The 21,665-nt window shown below is 44.5% G+C and overlaps 1 protein-coding gene across 1 annotated transcript in view; it reads right to left on the bottom strand.

The window, feature by feature from the left end:
* Nucleotides 1–21,665, bottom strand: part of LOC132830271 (scavenger receptor cysteine-rich domain-containing group B protein) — an 84,705-nt gene that overhangs the window by 7,666 nt on the left and 55,374 nt on the right. The window contains exons 8-10 of the mRNA XM_060847814.1: nucleotides 11,619–11,649; nucleotides 5,892–5,905; nucleotides 356–382 (exon numbers count right to left, since the gene is read on the bottom strand). Coding sequence (XP_060703797.1) covers nucleotides 356–382; nucleotides 5,892–5,905; nucleotides 11,619–11,649 — 72 coding nt within the window. The remainder of the gene's footprint in view (nucleotides 1–355; nucleotides 383–5,891; nucleotides 5,906–11,618; nucleotides 11,650–21,665) is intronic.

Genomic DNA, 21,665 nt, shown 5'->3' with positions numbered 1-21,665 from the left:
GGAGCAAGGATGGTGATGGGAGCAATGTTAAGGTATAAGGAAAATATGTTGAGGTATAAAGGAGACATCTGGAAAGGAACAGGAATGCTTAGAGGGTGGGGGAGAGGGGAGCGATTATGAGTGACCACCAACCATGGTCTCCATGGGGGCGGGTGTGGGGGGAGGTGGGAGTGGCGGTGTGTACAGGGCCATAGTCAATATCACCAAACTCTAATGCCAGGTTTCAGAGCAAGGAGGTAACTTAGTGGCAGAGATCGGTATAGTGGGTGTCCACTTAGAGTGGGGGGAGGGGGGTGTGGGGGTAATAGAAATGGGCTGTCTGGGTAGAGCAAAGTTAAAGGGCTCATGGAGACACTGGGGGGGACAGGAGAGCAGGCTGAGTCTGGTGCTGAGCTGTCTTGTGAGTTATATTCTCTCCCTGTTTAATAGCAGTGACCTGCAGCTGGGAAATGGCTGGGACAATGCTCGGAGAGGGGGGGAGGGTGGGGTGGGGGGGGGGGGGGGGGGGTGGGAGGTGGGTAGGTGGTGGTGGTGGAGAGGGGCTGTTTGATGAGTCACAGTGTGTACTCCATCTCCACTGGATATTCAGGAGGATACTGAAGGGGTGAATGTCAAATGCAGCTGTTTGGAGTTCACAGGCTGTGTTCAACATGTCACTGGCCCTTGAAAACTTAATAGAACAGAAGTTGCTGCCCCGATTTTAAAACAGACACTACTGACCACCACCAAATACTCATCCTCTCTCCACCTACACTGAATCTGAATGCGTGTGTGTGTGTGTGTGTGTGTGTGTGTGTGTGTGTGAGAGAGACTGTGTGAGTGTGTGTGTGTGTGTGTGTGTGTGTCTGTGTGTGCACCTGTGCGTGTGAGTAAGTGTGAGTGTGTGTGTCTGTGTGAGTGCGTGTGTGTGAGAGAGAGAGAGCAAGAGTGTGTATCAGTGTGTGTCTGTGTCTGTGTGCATCTGTGTGTGCGTGCAGCTGTGTGTATGTCAGTGTACATGTGCGCGTGTCGGTGTCTGTGTGAACGTGTCAGTGTCAGTACGAGTGTGTGCACCTGAGTGTGTCTGCTAGTGTGGGTCAGTTTGTGAGTGAGTGTTGGTGTGTGTTTATGTCTCATTGAGTGTTGTGCATGTCTGTGTACTGTGTGTTAGTGTATATGTGTCAGGATGAGCACATTAGCGTGTGTACCGACATGTAAGTGTGAGAGTGTAAGTCTGTGTGTAAGTATTGTTATGTGTGTAGAGTATACGTGTATACTACATACACAGTATTTCACAGGATCTAATTAATTTTACTGATGGCATACAGACACTCAAACTTTGAAAGTTTGCGTTTTGTTCACATGGATAGACAATGAGCTGCTGGTTCATGTTCAGGGACAGCTCATTCTTGACCCTTGTTAAAGGATGTCAGACAAAATGGAGATTTGTGACGGTACAGTTCTACCTCAGAGGTAAAGATTGAAGAAATCAACAACAGATTAAAATGAGAAATATTTAACTATCCTGGCAAATGGATGAGGAGGCTGAGAGACACATGAAGAGGTAGCATGAGAGGAAGGTTAAGAAGGAGAGGAAGGAAAGAGGAGACATAAATAGTGAAAGAGAGAATCAGAGTGGGATAGAGAAACATAAAATAATCCAGAAATCAATAGGGAGAGAGCTGAAGTGGAGGAGATACAGAGTGCAATGAGCATACAAATGGAGCGAGTCAGAGACAGAGATAGTGACAGGGGAGAGAAAGGAGAGTGAGTCTGATAGTGGAACAAAAAAACCATCAGGAAAAAGATAGTGAACAGGAGAAGAAGGGTGGGGAGAGAGAGGGAGAATCAGCGGGAATGAGGGACCTAAAGGAATAGACAAGAGAAAAGCATCTGATGAGAGAGGGATGGCAGGAAAAAGAGAACAGAAACATAACTGTTCTCCAGCACCTATCACAATCTGAGGAAATTCAAGATGTCTCTGCAGGCAATCACTTGCTGCTCACTGCTGCAGTATAGGAAAAACAGCAACCAATTTATGCATAGCAAACTCCAAGAACTATCAGGAAGGTGTGGTCAGTAAACCCGAGTTAGTGGTGGATGATCAGTGGGTAATGTTTGCACAATATAGTGTGAGCTCTCCAACAGCTTCGAATATTGGCCAAAGAAGATTCGTGAGAGATGGGGATTCAGTAACCAGCAGAAACACATTAAAGCTCATGGGAAAAGAACTGGATGGAAGATGAGGAGAAAGTATCTTGACACCGTAAATTGTTGTGACTTGAAAAGTGACTGAAAGAACAAAGAAAGTTAATTTAATTATAATGCTCAAAAAGGAAATTGCATCAATGGTTTTCTTGAAAAGGAAAGCATTGGTGGGACAAATAAAGAGATCTCAAATTACACCAACATACAGTTGAGGTATGATGCCCTAAATGGCAAAAATTCAACGGCAGAATGATTCCCACTTTGAATACAACAAAGAATGTCTTTCAGACTCGGGCAGTTCAGGCATCACTTAGATCCATCTCTGTTAATTAATGGACAAAGCAGACACATGTAATGTTTGATTCCAGTTACTCTCTGTCTCAGGAAGGCGACCGTCCCCTCCACGAGTCTAAAGTCGAGCCAACCCTCAATGTGTCTGTGTGGTTTACAATTACTAACTAACCTGTGCGTTCATTTAAAGAGCCCCTGTGCTTCCAGCCCCCTTATTGTGACTGTGAGGAGAGCAGCAGAGACTGGGGACAGCACTGCTTTTGTTCATTGGGTGCCTGGTCCTGGGGCAGCACTTTCTCAAAACATTCAGAGGAAAACAGGATGCTCTTCAGACCCACGAGACTGTGTGCTGTATAACATACTGTGACTGATATCGGTTGAAACTCCATCATCCCATTTTAATTCATTAACCCTTAAAACTCTATCCACGTGTACCAATTTCAAACTCAGTTCTAAATTGTTTGTAAAATGCTGTGTAATTAGTCAACCTCTCAGATTACTAACTGAGGAGTGATCCTCAGCCAATTTGCATTGCCCATGGTATGATGCCCCTCAGGGATAACTTGTATTATTATCTGGGAATCTTCAAATTCCCTCAGGTCCCTCCTCTCTCTCTGCCTCTGTAAACTCCTCCAGGTCCCAAAGCCTTCTGGGGTTCCTCCTTTGTCGGATTTTAACTAATTTGCAATTGGTGATGGTGCCATCAGCTGTCTGGGCTGAAGCTGTGGAATTCCCTTTGTAATCTCCCCACTTCCCTCTCACCTCCATTAAAACAGTCCTTAAGACTGAGCCCTTTGAGCAAGTTATTTGGCAACTGTACCAATATCTGCTCTTAGGACTCATATAAAATTATACTTTATTCTTTTACTGCTGATATTTTATTGTGGCCAAGACATAATAAAACTTGCACACTTTGGTTCTCCCTGTTCTTTGACCAGACCATGTGTGGAACAGTGTCTGCAAGTCAGGTCCCCATATGGGCGGCACGGTGGCACAGTGGTTAGCACTGCTGCCTCACAGCGCCTGAGACCCCGGTTCAATTCCCGACTCAGGTGACTGACTGTGTGGAGTTTACACGTTCTCCCCGTGTCTGCGTGGGTTTCCTCCGGGTGCTCCGGTTTCCTCCCACAGTCCAAAGATGTGCGGGTCAGGTGAATTGGCCATGCTAAATTGCCTGTAGTGTTAGGTAAGGGGTAAATGTAGGGGTATGGGTGGGTTGCGCTTCGGCGGGTCGGTGTGGACTTGTTGGGCCGAAGGGCCTGTTTCCACACTGTAAGTAATCTAATCTAATACCTTACGTTGGTCACAGTGGGAGCAGGCTGTGCTGGAGAGGTCCACATTATTCTCAGTTAGACCAGACTTGGAAGTTCAAAGGACCCGACTGGTGACATTAATGTACCCCCACCTTTCTAATTCACAGAGTTTACTCGCATTTGTGGGGATCATGGAGGAATATACAGGGTGAAACGTACCATTAAAGAAATCTGAAAAGATATACACAGTTTCAGTGATGTAATATGTTGCATGCCAAAATAAGTGACAAAAGTGAAATACATATAACCGTGAGATCTGCCTGAGGAAACTAACTATGATTCTGTAATTCAGGCTCAGCTCAATTGTGTAGCTGCAGTGACTCCTGACCCACTGATTTCCAAATCATCTGAATAAAACTCACTGTGTTGTTCAGTGCCACTTTGTGTCTCATTTCTTCCTCAGATCAGTGTGAGGCCACATTGACAGGGAGGAAGTGGGCGCTAGATAATGGCTGGGCGACATTGTCACCTTGGGGTCTCAAAATGGTCAGATTGAATTGTGCTGTTATGCGTGATTCAAGCATTGGGGCTGTCTGAAGGTTATATACAGGGATCCTGTGTTCCACTTGCATCAAATCCCAAAGCTAATGGATCCGTGTGGCTCAGAAAATAAGTCAGCAATGGACACTGTGATTTATGTGATTTTGCATGAGGACTTACAGGATTTACATGTATTTGGAGAAGCAAGGGCTGATTGGGGATAGTCGACATGGTTTTGTGTGTGGGAAATCATGTTTCACTAAACTGATTGAGTTTTTTGAAGAAGTGACAAAGAAGATTGATGAAGGCAGAGTGGTAGACAAGATCGCTGTGGACTTCAGCAAGGCACATGACAAGGTTCCGCAGGTAGACTTATTAACAAGGTTTAACCACATGGAATCCAGAGAGAGTTAGCCATTTAGATACAAAATTAGCTTGAAGGTTGGAGGAACAGAGATTTTTTTGGACTGGAGACCTGTGACCAATGATGTACTGACAGGATTGGTGTTGGGTCCACTGCTTTTTGTCATTTATAGCGATGATGTGGTTGCGAATATAGGAGGTATAGTTAGTAAGTTTGCAGATGAGACCAAAATTGATGGTGTAGTGGGCAGTGAAAAAGGTTACCTCAGAGGACAATGGGACCTTGATCAGATGGACTGAGGAGTAACAGATGGAGTTTAATTTGGATTAACATATGGTGTTGCATTTTGTTAAGGCAAAACAGGGCAGGACAAAGAACCCTTGGAGTGCAGGGTCATAATTTCTTAAAAGTGGATTCACCGGTAGACGGGATAGTGAAGCAGGCATTTGGTATGCTTTCCTTTATTGGTCAGAGCATTGAGAATGGGAGTTGGGAGAGCATTTGAAGCTGTACAGGACATTGGTTAGGTCACCTTTTGAATACTGCATTCAATTCGGATCTCCCTGCTATCGGAAAGATGTTGTTAAACTTGAAAGGGTTCAGAAAAGATTTACAAGGATGTTTCCAGAGTTGGAGGATTTGAGCTTTAGGGAGAGGCTGAACAGGCTGGGGATGTTTTCCCTGGAGTGTTAAAGGCTGAGGGGTGACACAATAGGGGTTTATAAAATCATGAGGGGCATGGATAGGGTGAATAACCAAGGTCTTTTTCCCAGACTAGGGAGGTCCAGAATTAGAGGGCATTGGGTTTAAGGTGACAGGGGAAAGATTTAAAAAGGACCTGAGGGCTAACCTTTTCAAGTGGTGGTACGTGTATGGAATGAGCTGCCAGAGGAAGTGGAGGAGGCTGGTACAATTACAACATTTAAAAGGCATCTGGATAGCTATATGACTCCACCCCTACCCCATCCTCCTATTTATCTCCCAGCCCCCTTAACCTCACCCTCATGTTCCTGATGAAGGCCTTATGCCCAAAATGTCGACTCTCTCGCTCCTCGGGTGCTGCCTGACCTGCTGTGTTTTTCCAGCGCCACACTTTTCAACGCTGACTCGACAGCATCTGCAATCCTCACTTTCTCTTAGAGGGATATGGGCCAAATGCTGGCAAATGAGACAAGACTAATTTAGGATGTCTGATCAGCATGGATAGGTTAGACTGAAGGGTCTGTTTCTGCTATACAGCTCTATGACTCTCTAACTCTCAAATCCCTCTCTGCTGCAGCATTTTGTAACTTTTCTCAATTTAAATAATATTCATTTTTTATTCCCACTTCGCAATTATCTTTGTGCCATCTGCAAACTTAGGTATCGTTTTTTCACCTTCCTCGTCCAAATCACCGACATATATTGTAAATAATTACAGCCCCAGCACTGATCCCTGCTATAACAACTTCATCCCTGTTGATGAAGGAGCAGCGCTCCAAAAAACTAGTGCTTCCAAATATACCTGTTGGACTGTAACCTGATGTCGGGTGATGTTTAACTTTGTCCAACACCGGGGTCAAGGTGAGGAGGTTCTCAGGGAGATAGTGAAGAAAGAGATAAGTCTGAGACTGATATAGTTAGGAAAGGGAACAAGTCAAACAGTCAGGGCAGGGAGAAAGAATACAGAGAACAAGGTTGGATTGATCAATTAAACTGCACTTATTTCAATGCAAGAGGCCTAACAGGGAATTCAGGGCATGGTTAGGGACATAGCAATTACAGAAACATGGCTCAGGGATGGACAGGACTGGCAGCTTAATGTTCCAGGATACAAATGCTACAGGAAGGACAGAAAGGGGGCAAGAGAGGAGAGGAAGTGACGTTTTTGATAAGGGATAGCATTACAGCTGTGCTGAGGGAGGCTATTCCTGGGAACATGTTCAGGCAAGTTATTTGTGTCGAAGTGAGAATTAAGAAAGAGATGAGCATCTTATTGGGATTGTACTGTAGACCCCAGTAGTCAGCGGGAAATTGAGAAACAAGTTTGTAAGGAGATCTCAGTTATCTGTAAGAATAATAGGGTGATTATGGTAGGGGATTTTAACTTTCCAAACGAAGACTGGGACTGGCATAGTGTTAAGAGTTTAGATGGAGAGGAATTTGTTAAGTGCATCCAAGAAAATTTTCTGATTCAGCACGTGGATGCACCTACCAGAGAAGGTGCAAAATGTGACCTACTCTTGGGAAATAAGGCAGGACAGGTGACTGAGGTGTCAGTGGGGGAGCACTTTGGGACCAATGGCCATAATTCTATTAGTTTTAAAATAGTGACGGAAAAGGATAGACTGGATATAAAAGTCAAAATTCTAAATTGGAGAAAGGCCAATCTTGACAGTATTAGACAAGAACTTTCAAAAGCTGATTGGAGGCAGATGTTCGCAGGTAAAGAGACGGCTGGAAAATGGGAAGCCTTCAGAAATTAGATATCGAGAGTCCAGAGAAAGTATATTCCTGTCAGGGTGAAAGGGAAGGCTGGTAGCTATAGGGAATGATGGATGACTAAAGAAATTGGAGAGTTTGGTCAAGAAAAAGAAGGAAGCATATGTCAGGTAGTGACAGCAGAGATCGAGGGAATCCTGAGAAGGGTATAAAGGCAGTAGGACCATACTTAAGAGGGAAATCAGGAGGGCAAAAAGAGGACATGAGATACCTTTGGCAAATAGGGTTAAGGAGAATCCAATGGGATTTTACAAATACATTAAAGACAAAAGGGTAATGAGGGAGAATAGGGTAACAAGTGAGAGGATAGGGCCCCTCAAAGATTAGCAAGTGTGGAACTTCAGGAGATGGGGGAGATACTAAACAAGTACTTTGCATCAGTGTTTACTGTGGAGAAGTATATGGAAGCTATATTATGTGGAGAAGTAAATGGTGACATCTTGAAAAATGTCCATATTACAGAGGAGGAGATGCTGGATGTCTTAAAATGCACAAAGGTGGATAAATCCCAGGACCTGATCAGGTATACCTTAGCAAGGTAAATGATTGCTGGGCCCCTTGCTGAGTTGAAAGTCACAGGTGAGGTGCAGGAAGACTGGAGGTTGGCTAATGTGGTGCCACTGTTTAAGAAGAGTGGTATGGACAAGTCAGAGAACAATAGACCAGTGAGCCTGATGTCGGTGGTGGGCATGTTATTGGAGGGAATCCTGAGGGACAGGATGTACATGTATTTGGAAAGACAAGGACTGATTAGGGATAGTCAACATGGCTTTGCCTGTGGGAAAGCACGTATCACTGACTTGATTGAGTTTTTTGAAGAAGTAACAAAGAGGATTCTTGAGGGCAAAGTGGTGGACTTGATCTATATGGACTTAAGTAAGGCTTTCAAGAAGGTTCCTCATGGTAGACTGGCTAGCAAGGTTAGATCATATGGAATCCAGGGAGAACTAGTCATTTGAATATAGAACTGGCTTGAAGGTTTAAGACAGAGGGTGATGGTGGAGGGTTGTTTTTCAGACTGGAGGCCTGTGACCAGTGGAGTGTCACAACAATTGGTGCTGGGTCCATTGCTTTTTGTTATGTGAACATAGGAGGTATAGTTAGTAAGTTTGCAGATGGCACCAAAATTGGAGGTGTAGTGGACAGCAAAGAAAGTTATCTCAGATTACAACAGGATCTTGATCAAATGGGCCAATGGGCTGAGGAGTGGCAGATGGAGTTTAATTTAGATAAGTGCAAGGTGCTGCATTTTGGAAAGGCAGATCAGAGCAGGACTTATACACTTAATGGTAAGGTCCTGGGGAGTGTTGCTGAACAAAGAAACTTTGGAGTGCAAGTTCATAGCTCCTTGAAAGTAGAGTCACAGGTAGATAGGATAGTGAAGGCGGCATTTGGTATGCTTTCCTTTATTGGTCAGAGTACTGAGTACAGGAGTTGGGAGGTCATGTTGCGGCTGTACAGGCCATTGGTTAGGCCACTTTTGGAATATCATATGCAATTCTGGTCTCTCTCCTATAGGGAGGATGTTGTGAAACTTGAAAGGGTTCAGAAAAGATTTACAAGGATGTTACCAGGGTTGGAGGATTTGAGCTATAGGGAGAGGCTGAACAGGCTGGGGCTGTTTTCCCTGGAGCGTCAGAGGCTGTGGGGTGACCTTACAGAGTTTTACAAAATTATGAGGGGCATGGATAGGATAAATAGACAAAATCTTTTCCATGAGGTATGGGAGTCCAGAACTGGAGGGCATAGGTTTAGGGTGAGAGGGGAAAGATTTAAAAGGGACCTTGGGGGCAACATTTTCACACAAAGGTTAGTGTGTGTATGGAATGAACTGCCAGAGGAAGTGGTGGAGGCTGGTACAAGTACAACATTTGAAAAGCATCTGGATGGGGATATGAACAGGAAGAGTGTAGAGGGATATGGGTCAAATGCTGGCAAATGGGAGTAGATTAATTTAGGATATCTGGTCAGCATGGATGCCTTGGAACGAAGGGTTTGTTTTCATGTTGTACATCTCTATGACTGTAATATCTCATGTACCTTCCCTTTAGCCTCTGAACTTATCTGCCAACTTTTTGTATTTCATGCGTGAGGGTCTCAATTCCTTTGGGCTACAGCTTTCTGCAGTCTTTCTCCATTTTGTACATTTTTATTACATTGACTTTGACTCTTCTAAACTCCAACCTCGCTTGTGTAACCATGCCTTGTAAGACAATCAGTACATTCCAGCTGTAGTGTAGTAAGCCTTCTCTGACCTGTTTCCACTGCATTTCAATGCTCCCTTAAATAAGGAGATTCATATTGTATGACATGACATCTGATCTTCAATTATTGTGATCTGGTACTTATGTTAGCTCCTGGTGCATTAATATGAGGCACAGGTCATGTTGTACAAAGTAGTACAGCACCGAATACCTACATTTGCACTCACAGGTCTGGGCTGAAACTAAGGAAATCAGTCAGATATACTGAAGGTCACTTCCCTCAGCATGTCATGCTGCAGGAGGACAGGAGTCAGTAAGATGGAGACTGAGCCCTCTATATTATTAGGTCACATGCCTTAATACAGTGATGGCAGCATGATGTATATCACATTTCTGTTTCACGACAACACTGCACACAGTATTTCAGAACTGGGTCTCACCAATACCCTTTACAATGGAAACAGAACCTCCCATTGTTGCATTTAATTCCCCTTACGATAAATGATACCATTCTCTAAGCCATCCCGTTGACTTGCTGTCCCTATTGTTGAGAATTCAGAGGCTGGAGCTGATCTTGAAGCTCCAGTAAAAATTGGATTGCATAAAATCACAATAATATACTGATTCAAAGAGCTGTATTCCTGATGAAGGGCTTTTGCCCGAAACATCGATTTTCCTGCTCCTCGGATGCTGCCTGAAATGCTGTGCTTTTCCAGTGCCACCCTAATCTAAACTCTGTTTGAGTAGGTGAGTCGAGAGGGACTTTTAGTGCCAATCGATGTCTGGATCAAATGATTGTTGTGTCAACTGAAGGAATTAGGTATGGAGCTGATTGGGAGGTGTGTGTATGTCAGAGTGTTTGTGTGTGTGAGAGAGAGAATGTGTGTGTGAACATGTGTGTGTGTCAGTGTAACAGAGAGAGAGCGAAAGAATGTGTTTGTGTGATAGTGTGTTTGAGAGAGAATATGTTTGTGTCAGAGGGTTTGTGTGTGTGAGAAAGAGAATGTCTGTTTGTGTGAGAGAGGATGTGTTTGTGTGAGAGAGAATGTGTTTGTGTGAGAGTGTGTGCGAGAGAGAATGTGTTTGTCTGAGTGTGTGTGTGTGTGTAAGAGAGAGTGAGAGAATGTGTGTGTGAGAGAGAATGTGTTCGTGTGAAGGTGTGTGCGAAAGAATGTGTTTGTGTGTGTGAGAGAGAATTTGTGCGTGTGTGTAAATGAGTGAAAGAGAGAATGAGCTTGTATGAGAATGTGTTTGCGTGAGAGTGAGAGATATGTTTGTGTGAGAGTGTTTGCGTGAGAGAGAGAGAGAATGTGTGATCATGTGAGTGAGTGAGAGAGAGAGAGAATATGTGTGTGAGAGTGTATGTAAGAGAGAGTGAGATAATGTGTGTATGAGAGAGAGAGAATGGATGTGTGAGTGAGTGAGTGTGTGTAAGAGAGAGTGTGTGTGCGAGAGAGAAAAAGAGAGAATATGTGTGAGAGAGAGAGAGAATGTATTTGTGTGTGTCAGTGAGAGAGGGAGAATGTGTGTGAGAGTGTTTTTATGAGAGGGAGAGGGAGAATGTGTGTGTGTCAGTGAGAGAGAGAGAGAGAATGTGTGTGTGCGTGTGTGTGTGTGAGTGCATGTGAGAAAGTGAGTGAGTGTGTGTCTGAGAGTGATTGAGTGTATGTGTCCGTGTGTGTGTGTGTCCGTGTGTGTGTGTTACCTTCATGTAAAACCCCTGCACAGTTTTTAATGATTTTTATCGCTGATCTGTCGACATTCAGTGAGTCTGCCTATTGTCCTGACAGACAGGCAGCTCGCTGCTAGCTCCTATTCTGCGGCAGCTCATCCTGTGCTTCTTGCTAAAGAATTTTGGGCTGGACGGCAACTGGTGACAATGCAGTTCTGTCTTGGAGGTAAACACTTCACAAACCAAAGACAGTTTAAAATGAGGACTACTTCACAATCTGTCAGATGGTGAAGGCAGGGTGAGAGAGACACAGAGAGACAGCATCAGAGGAAAACTGAGACGGAGATGGAGAAACCACCAGCAGTGAAACTGAGACGCAATGTGAGAACGAGTTGGGGGGGGCAGGGAGGTAAAGAGGGAAGCAAATAGGGAGAGAATGGAGAGGTAGGAGGGAGAGAGAGTTTCAGACAGGGAGTGTGTAGTCAGAATTTGAGAGAAGCAGAGATAATGGGGTAGGGTGAATAAAAGAGAAAAAGGAGAGGAGGTGAGAGGCTGAACAGAAAACGAGGGGAAGGCAATGTAGACCTGTCAGAAAGGGTAGAATAAAAGGTTGGCTTCTTATTCACACTTTCCTCAGCCACGGGCTCTCCCAGAGATCTCTACGTCCATCGATTCCTGGTGACATGTATTCATTGCTGCAGTGTAGGTTACCTGGCAGCCAGTGTTCACACAGCAGGCTCCCATGAGCATGAATAAGGTCACACCCAGGAGCTGAGAGGAAGTGATGTTGGTCGATCAGTACGTTATGGTCCCAGGGTAACAGGGAGAACTTTGCAAATACTTGTCATGGAGAATTTCAGAGTAGTACACTTAGGTACCAGTGGAAGGTAATTGATAACAGAAAGGAAGGACATGTCCGGTAATAGACAGCAGATATTGAGTGAAGCCTTAGAAGAGTATAAATGCAGTAGGAGCATTCTTAAGGAGGAAATCAGGAAGGCAAAAAGGGGACATGAGATAACTTTGGTAAATAGGGTTAAGGAGAATTGAAACGAATTTTATAAATACATTAAGGACAAAATGGTAACGAGGGAGAAAATAGGACCCCTCTGGTCTCCCTCCTATTGGAAGGATGTTGTGAAACATGAAAGTGTTCAGAAAAGATTTACAAGGAAGTTGCCAGGGTTGGAGGGTTTGAGCTACAGGGAGAGACTGAACAGGCTGGAGCTGTTTTCCCTGGAGCATCGGAGGCTGAGGGGTGAGCTGGTAGAGGTTTATAAAATCATGAGGGGCATAGGTAGGGTAAACAGACTCATCCACAGATTCAATCAATAAGCACATCGACCTGGACCCAATATACCGACCACTGCAAAGGACAGCTGGAACTGACAACTAGAATCGGCAGATTCAAACCACTACAAATGGTGGAGGAAAGATCACAGAAGCGCTTCACAGGAGGCTCCCAAGCACTGAGGATGTCACCTAGACAGGGGACGAAACATCTGCAACAAAAACTCCCAGCTCGGCGAACAGAACCACAACAACGAGCACCCGAGCTACAAATCTTCTCACAAACTTTGGTTATTTCAGATTACAACAGGATCTGGACCAGATGGGCCATGGGCTGAGAAGTGAAAAATGTGTTGCTGGAAAAACGCAGCAGGTCAGGCAGCATCCAAAGAGAAGGAGAATCGACGTTTCAGGCATAAGTCCTTCTTCAGGCAGCCCTTCATTCCTGAAGAAGGGCTTATACCCGAAACGTCGATCTTCCTGCTCCTTGGATGCTGCCTGACCTGCTGCGCTTTTCCTGCAACACATTTTTCAGCTCTGATCTCCAGCATCTGCAGTCCTCAGTTTCTCCATGGGCTGAGAAATGGCAGATAAATGCAAGGTGCTGCATTTTGGGAAAGCAAATCTGAGCAGGACTTATACACTTAATGGTAAGGTCCTCGGGAGTGTTGCTGAACAAAGAGACCTTGGAGTGCATGTTCATAGCTCCTTGAAAGTGGAGTCGCAGGTAGATAGGATAGTGAAGAAGGCGTTTGGTATGCTTTCCTTTATTGAGTAGAGTATTGAGTACAGGAGTTGGGAGGTCATGTTGCGGCCGTACAGGACATTGGTTAGGCCACTTTTGGAATATTGCATGCAATTCTGGTCTCCTTCCTATTGGAAAGATGTTGTGAAACTTGAAAGGGTTCAGAAAAGATGTTGCCAGGGTTGGAGGATCTGAGCTATAGGGAGAGGCTGTACAGGCTGGGGCTGTTTTCCCTGGAGTGTCGGAGGTTGAGGGGTGACCTTATTAAGGTTTACAAAATTATGAAGGGCATGGATAGGATAAATAGGTAAAGTCTTTTCCCTGGGGTCGGGGAGTCCAGAACTAGAGGGCATAGTTTAGGGTGAGAGGGGAAAGATATAAAAGAGACCTAAGGGGCAACATTTTCACGCAGCGGGTAGTACGTGTATGGAATGAGCTGCCAGAGGAAGTGGTGGAGGCTGGTACAATTGCAACATTTAAGAGGCATTTGAATGGGTATATGAATAGGAAGGGTTTGGAGGAAAATGGACCGGGTGCTGGCAGGTGGGACTAGATTGGGTTGGGATATCTGGTCGCCATGGACGGGTTGGACCGAAGGGTCTATTTCTGTGCTGTACATCTCCATGACTCTAACCAGTTGGAAGATGAGGAGAATTCCTTCCTGCACTCAGTTGTGATTGAAATGTTCTGTTTCAAACTTATCAGAAGCAGATCGTGAGTGGCACAGTGGTTTACACTGCTGCCTCACAGCACCAGGAACCCAGGTTCGATTTTAGCCTCGGGCAACTGTCCGTGTGGAGTTTGCACATTTTCCCTGCATGTGGGTTTCCTCTGGGTGCTCTGGTTTCCTCCCACAGTCCAAAAATGTGCAGGTCAGGTGGATTGGCCATGCTAAATTGCCCCATAGTGTTCCGGGATGTGTAGTTAGAGGCGTTAGTCAGGGAAATGTACAGTAATAGGGTAGGGGAGTGGATCTGGGTGGGATACTTCTCAGCGATCTAATCGTACCATTAAATAGGGGAGTTAGATGAATAATTATAAAGGGAAACAAAGGCACGACAGCAGGAAACTGAGAAGAGGTTATGTTGGTATGATTCAGTAAATTTAAAAAGACAAATGGGCCAAATGGCTCAATTTTTCTGAAGAATGGTTTTTATGTTAAAGATAGAAGATCTGTTTTCAACATAAGACCATAAGACATAGGAGTGGAAGTAAGGCCATTCGGCCCATCGAGTCCACTCCGCCATTCAATCATGGCTGATGGGCATTTCAACTCCACTTACCAGCATTCTCCCCGTAGCCCTTAATTCCTCGTGACATCAGGAATCTATCAATCTCTGCCTTGGAGACATTTAGCGTCCCAGCCTCCATTGCACTCTGCGGCAATGAATTCCACAGGCCCACCACTCTCTGGCTGAAGAAATGTCTCCGCATTTCTGTTCTGAATTGACCCCCTCTAATTCTAAGGCTGTGTCCACGGGTCCTAGTCTCCTCGCCTAACAGAAACAATTTCCTAGCGTCTACCCTTTCCAAGCCATGTTCAGTCATTACCCGGCTCTACTTCTCTGTCGATTAATAAAGCAAACAGACTGTAAGACTGGAATCTTGATTCCAATTACTGTTCGTCTCCGGAAGGGAACTGTCCCTTCCACGTGTCAGAAGTAGAGCCAATCCTCAATGTGTCTGGGTGATGTATAACTACAGACTAACCTGTGTGTTCATTTCAAAAGCCTCCGTGCTCCAGCTCTCTCATTGTGACTGTGAGGAGAGCAGCAGAGAATGAGGTCAGCACTGCTTTTGTTCATTGGGTCCCTGGTCCTTGGCCAGTCCGTCACTGCTAATGAAGTGTTCATAGACAGGCCAATCCTTGGAGGTAAGTACATCACTCTTTATTTGCAAATATTCACAGTAGAGACAGATGCCATTCAGATACAGAAGACCGTGCCCTACACAATATAAATGTGACTGATATTTGCCTTAAGTCCATCAGTTCCTTAAAACATAAAACACACCCCATATATAAAGATTTCAGTCTCAGTTTTGAACTGTTCGAAAAATGTTGTGTAATTATCCAACCTCACTGATTATCAACTAAGGGGTGATCCTCAGCCACCTTGTTTATCCCCCCTGAGCTGTCCCTGAGTGATAACTTGCATTATTATCTTAATATCTTCAAATCCCCTCATGGTCCCTTCCCTCCCTGCCTCTGTAATGATCTCCAGTCCCAAAACCCTTCTGGATAGCTGCATTCCTGTGTAAATTGAAACCTCCAAACCTTCTTAAGATTTTAAGCAATTTGCAAATGGTGCCATCAGCTATCTGGGGGGGGGGGGGGCTAGGCTGAGGAATTCCTTCCATATCTTCCCACCCTTTTCTCCCTCCCCTCCTTCGGAATTGTCCTTCAGACCGAGCTCTTTGGGGAAGCTTTTTTACAACTGTTCCTAATATCCGCTTTTGTGATTCAGCGTCAAATTTCATATTATTCTTTTGCTAGGATGCAACTTGCAATGTTTAATAGTGATCAAGTCTTGGAAAATATTCCTTCAATCTCAATGTCTACAATTCAGGCCATCCTGTACCTTGGTCAGACCAAATTTGGAGCAGTGTCTGCAAGTCAGGTCTCCATGTACTTTGAGTTAGCCACACTGGGAGCACTGTGTACTGGAGACGTCCACATCACGCTCAGTTAGCCCAGACCTGGAAGCTCACAGGATCTGACTGCTGACATTAATGTACTCTCACTTTCTAATTCACAGGGATTAGTACTCTTTGTGAGGAGGATGGAGGGACATGCAGATACACATGTAGGAACAATGAGATTTGGAAAGATATACACTGCTTCGGTGGCTTATGTTGCATGCTGAAATGAGTAACCAAAAGGAAACACGAATGACTGTGAGATCTGCCTGAGGAAACTAACTGTGATTTCTGTAATCCAGGCTCAGCTCAACTGTGTAGCTGCAGTAACTCCTGACCCACTGATTTCCGAATCATCTGAATAAAACTCGCTGTTCAGTGTCACTTTGTGTCTCATGCTTTCCTCAGATCAGTGCGTGGCCACATTGACAGGGAGGAAGTGGGCGCTTGATAATGGCTGGGTGACGTTGTCACCTTGTGGTCTCAAAATGGTCAGATTGACTGAATTGTGCTATTACATGTGATTCAAGCATTGGGGCTGTCTGAAGGTTATATACAGGGATCCTGTGTTCCACTTGCATCAAATTCCAACACTAATGGAGTGTGTGACTCAGAGAAACAAAGCTATTTACAATAGAAACTGACACCACACTCCAAACCCAGTCGACAGCTTGGCTCCTGATCTCAATCAGCTAGCTAGCAAGGGTCAAGTGATGGCGCTTCTATTCCTAATTTCCTGTGACCAGTTGAACCAGATGATTCCAGACGCAAAGGAAATGCTCCTCTCCATGTGACATATTGGTCTCGGGGTTGATGTCCTGGCGGTCTGTCTAGTTCTTCAGCAGCTGGAGGTCTGCACCTACTGGCTCCACCCTCAGCCTCTCCTTCTCCAGCCCATGCTCCTGGCTCCAAACCCTTCCCACTTGGTCCACCTCCCACACCTGGAGGCTCCAAGGGAAATCTCCCAGCATTCCTGCTGTTACCAGTGATCCCTGTGGAGATGAATGTTAGGGAAGGGTAACCAGAAATGTAACATATCAGCTGGGGCATAGCCACATGTTCATGTTGTAACAGGGCCAGGTGGTATTTAAGATGATGGGCTGGACCTGGATTCCAAGATGGCAGACACCAATGCCATAATGTGGGTTTTGTTTTAATCACCCCTGAATAATGGTGCTAGTCAGGAAACTGTGTGCAGTATTCCCACACGTGCATTCTGCATTGGAGGTGAGCACTTGAGCAGACCCTACAACTTACACTCAGGCTTGGGTGGTCAGACATATGGGTCATAGCACTACATAGGGTTCCGGTCCAAGGGGGACCCATAGGCTAGGATTGAGGAGATTTTGAAAGGCAAGTTCTATAGGTGCTGCTATATCACATCAAAATAGAATCACAATGATGGTCAGTGAAATAAAATGCCATGTTGCCTGCCTGGTGCCGGTATGGGACATCTGCTCAAGGCACAAGAAGGACGTAGAGTGGGAGGAGAAGGATGTCACAGGTAATAGATGGAAAGGAAGTCAGCACAAGGAGGTAGGCATGAAATTAAGAAGCAGCACTGCTAAGCCAGTAACCTGTGGGATTATTATCTGAGCCATGTGAAAATCGACATAAAGCACGCAAGGTTAGAGAAATGAATGTGTGGCTTAGAGACTGATGTGATAGAGATGGGTTCCAGTTCATGGAGCACTGGCACCGGTACTGGGGTCTGTGACATTGGGACAGGCTAAGTCTGAAACATGGTGGGGGATCAGAGTTGTCGTGAGCCACATACCAATGGAACTCATGAGCATTTGAAATGAAGTACTGGGTGAAAGTGATCAAATTCAGGAAAATATGCAAACCAAAGAGTCGAAATAATGCAAGAGAAAATGGTATTAAGATGGGAAATGATGAACAATAAGAGTTAAACAGTATATAAAACTGGGTTACAACAATAAGGAAAGGACAAAACTTGAGGGTCTGTGGCTGTGTTCATATTGCATTAGAAAGAGAGACATGAGAGCACAAGTAGAAATTAATAAATATGATCTGGTGCCCATGTCAGAGACATGGCAACAAGCTGATATGTACTGGGATCTGAATATTGAAGGCTACTTCACATTTAGGAGGCACAAGAAGATCAGAAACCATTCGCAGCAGGGCCTAAGACTGAATGTTGGTATGAGCACAACAGAAAGAGTTGACAGGAAGCGAGGGTGTAGAAACAGTTTGGGCGAGATTGAGAAATGTGAAATGGAAAAAGGCATGAAGTTATTTGTGGGATTGGTGTAAAGGAGTCTTAACAATGGCCACACAGTTGGAAAGATTATAAGGAGAGATATAATGGGAGTTTGAAAGAAAGGTTTACAATATACATTAATGACTTGGAGGAAGGAAGTGAGCGCCTAATTTGCAGAAAGAACTAGGTTGTACGTTTGCACTGAACTGATGGGTTTGTTCTCAGACATTATGTCACCATGCTAGGTAACATCATCAGTGAGCCTCTGGTGAAGCATTAATGTTCTGTCCTGCTTGCTATTTACCTCTCTTCTTGGAAGCCGACGTACCCTCGTTGCATTAAAGCCAGTCTCAACACCAGAAAACTTGGCTGTTCGTGTTACATTCCCCTGAGAATCCATCACCCCGTACATTTCTGGACGGCATGGAAGGGTCTGTTTCCATGCTGTACATCTGTATGACTCTATGATTCTCTCAGTTTGTTGCGGTGGGTGATATCATTTCCAGTTCTGTTTCTGAGAGTTTGGTAAATGGGATCCAAATCAATATGTTTGTTAATGGAATTCCTGTTTGAATGCCAGGCATGTAGGAATTCCCATGCATGTCTTTGTTTAGCCTGTCCCAGGATGGATTTATTGTCCCAGTCGAACTGGGGTCCCATTTTGTTGGTGTGTGTGGATACCAGTGATAGAAAACTGCATTTCTTCAATTGATATTTAAAACTATGGTGGTCGTTTTTCTTTGACTTAGTCCTACATTCATAGTGAGAAATGAAATAGCAGGCAGAATAAATTCTACAACAGCAGCAACAATAACTTAGGAATAATTTATGTAGCACATTTAACACAGTCAAATATCTTCTAGTGCTGCACAGAAACATTGTGTTAGACTCCAGACCACTTAAGTTGGTACTAGGAGAGAGGCCAAAAGCTAGTGCAAAAATATAGTTTTTAAAGAGTGTCAATTTTGATGGTATTAGACAAGAACTTTCAAAAGTTGCTTGGGGGCAGGTGAAGGGACTGCTGAAAATGGGAAACCTTTAGAAATGAGATAACGAGAGTCCAGAGTAAGTATATTCCTGTCAGGGTGAAAGGAAAGGATGGTAGGTATAGGGAATGCTGGATGACTAAAGAAATTGAGGTTTTGGTTAAGAAAAAGAAGGAAGCATATGTCAGGTATAGACAAGATAGATCGAGTGAATCCTTAGAAGAGTATAAAGGCAGAAAGAGTATACTTAAGAGAGAAGTCAGGAGGGCAAAAAGAGGACATGGGAGAGCTTTGGCAAATAGAGTTCAGGAGAATCCAAAGGGTTTACATTAACGACAAAATGGTAACTCGGGAGGGAATACGGCCCCTCAAAAATCAGCAAGGCGGCCTTTGTGTGGAGCCACAGAAAATGGGAGAGATACGAAACAAGTAATTTGCATTAGTATTTACTGTGGGAAAGGACATGGAAAATATAGAATGTAGGGAAATAGATGGTGACATTTTGAAAAACTTCATATTACAGAGGAGGAAGTGCTGGATGTCTTGAAATGCATTAAAGTGGATAAATCCCCAGGACCTGATCAGGTATACCCTGGAACTCTGTGGAAAGCTAAGGAAGTGATTGCTGGGCCCCTTGCTGAGGTATTTGTATCATCGATAGTCACAGGTGAGGTACTGAAAGACTGGAAGTTGCCAAATGTGGTGCCATTGTTTAAGGAAGGTGGTAAGGACAATCCAGGGAACTATAGACCAGAGAGTCTGACCTCTGTGGTGGGCAAGTTGTTGGAGGGAATCCTGAGGGACAGGATGTACATGTATTTGAAAAGGCAAGGACTGATAGGGATAGTCAACATGGCTTTATGCATGGGAAATCATGTCTCAAAACTTGATTGAGGTTTTTGAAGAAATAACAAAGAGGATTGATGAGGGCAGAGCAGTAGATGTAATCTAAATGGACTTCAGTAAGGCATTCGACAAGATTCCCCATTGGAGACTGATTAGCGAGGTTAGATCCCATGGAATACAGGGAGAACTCGCCATTTGGATACAGAACTGGCTCAAAGGTAGAAGACAGAGGGTAGAGGAAGGTTGTTTTTCAGACTGGAGGCCTGTGACCAGTGAAGTACTGCAAGGATCTGTGCTGAATCCACTACTTTTCATCATTTATATAAATGATTTGGATGTGACCATAAGAGGTGTAGTTGGTAAGTTTGCAGATGACACCAAAATTGGAGGTGTAGTGAACAGCAAAGAAGTTTACCTCAGATTACAATGGGATCTTGATTAGATGGGCCAATGGGCTGAGAAGTGGCAGATGGAGTTTAATTCAGATAAACGTGAAGTGCTCCATTTTGGGAAAGCAAATCTTAGCAGGGCTTATACACTTAATGGTAAGGTCCTAGGGAGTGTTGCTGAACAAAGAGACCTTGGAGTGCAGGTTCATAGCTCCTTGAAAGTGGAGTCGCAGGTAGATAGGAAAGTGAAGAAGACGTTTGGTATGCTTTCCTTTATTGGTCAGAGTATTAAGTACAGGAGTTGGGAGGTCATGTTGCGGCTGTACAGGACATTGGTTAAGCCATTGTTGGAATATTGTGTGCAATTCTGGTCTCCTTCCTATCGGAAAGATGTTGTGAAACTTGAAAGGGTTCAGAAAAGATTTACAAGGATGTTGCCAGGGTTGGAAGATTTGAGCTACAGGGAGAGGCTGAATAGGCTAGCGCTGTTTTCCCTGGAGCTTCGAAGACTGTGGGTTGACCGTATTGAGGTTTATAAAATCATGAGGGGCATGAAAAGGATAAATAGACAAAGTATTTTCCCTGGGGTGGGAGAGTCCAGAACTAGAGGGCATAGGTTTAGGATGTGAGGGGAAAGATATAAAAAAGACCTAAAGGGCAACATTTTCATGCAGAGGGTGGTATGTGTATAGAATGAGCTGCCAGAGAAAGTGGTGGAGGCTGGTACAATTGCAACATTTAAAAGGCATTTGGATGGGTATATGAATAGGAAGGGTTTGGAGGGATATGGGCCGGGTGCTGGCAGGTGGGACTAGATTGGGTTGGGATGTCTGGTCGGCATGGACGGGTTGGACCAAAGGGTCTGTTCCATGCTGTACATCTCTACGACTCTATAAGTAGGAACCAGAATTAGAGAAACAAAAACATCTAGAGAGGGAATTTCAGAATTTTGGGCCCTTGCTTGAAGGAACAGCTCTGAGGGTCAACCTGAGGGAGATATCTATTTGATCCAGTAGGTTAACAAGGTAGTCTGACTAATGCCTTCTGTAACTGATGTATATTGCATTTTGCATTTAATTTCCCTCGCAGTACATGAAAACATTCTATTAGCTTTCTGAATTACTCTCTGTACCCAGATCCCTCCGCTTGAAGAAATTCTCTTTCTCTATAGATTTCTAATCTGACCACAAAATGAAATAGGAAGTCGATGTTGCTGCCATTGAGGTGAGCCTAGAACTGGGAGCCAGTGCTAAATCCACCAATATACCCATGGGTGGTGTACTGATGCCCAAAGTTGCCATGCCAACCTCACTCCACTCACTGCTCCACTTGGCACACCATTCTGTCACTTGGAACCAGGCTCCCGATCTCCCTCTCTTCCCCAACACTCTACCCACTCACCCTCTCTTTCTCGCTCCCAAAGCCAGTCAACAGGAAGCGAGTGGGAGGGAAGCAGTGAGGGCTGGGGAACGGGTGGACAAGTGTTAGGGGTGCAATAGTGAGTAAATAACGATCCCAAGATTGGAATTGATCTATAAACATGTGAAGTACATGGA

The sequence above is a fragment of the Hemiscyllium ocellatum genome, chromosome 31 (genome assembly GCF_020745735.1).
Source record: "Hemiscyllium ocellatum isolate sHemOce1 chromosome 31, sHemOce1.pat.X.cur, whole genome shotgun sequence".
Lineage (NCBI taxonomy): Eukaryota > Metazoa > Chordata > Chondrichthyes > Orectolobiformes > Hemiscylliidae > Hemiscyllium > Hemiscyllium ocellatum.
This window is presented reverse-complemented; position numbering and strand designations above follow the sequence as displayed.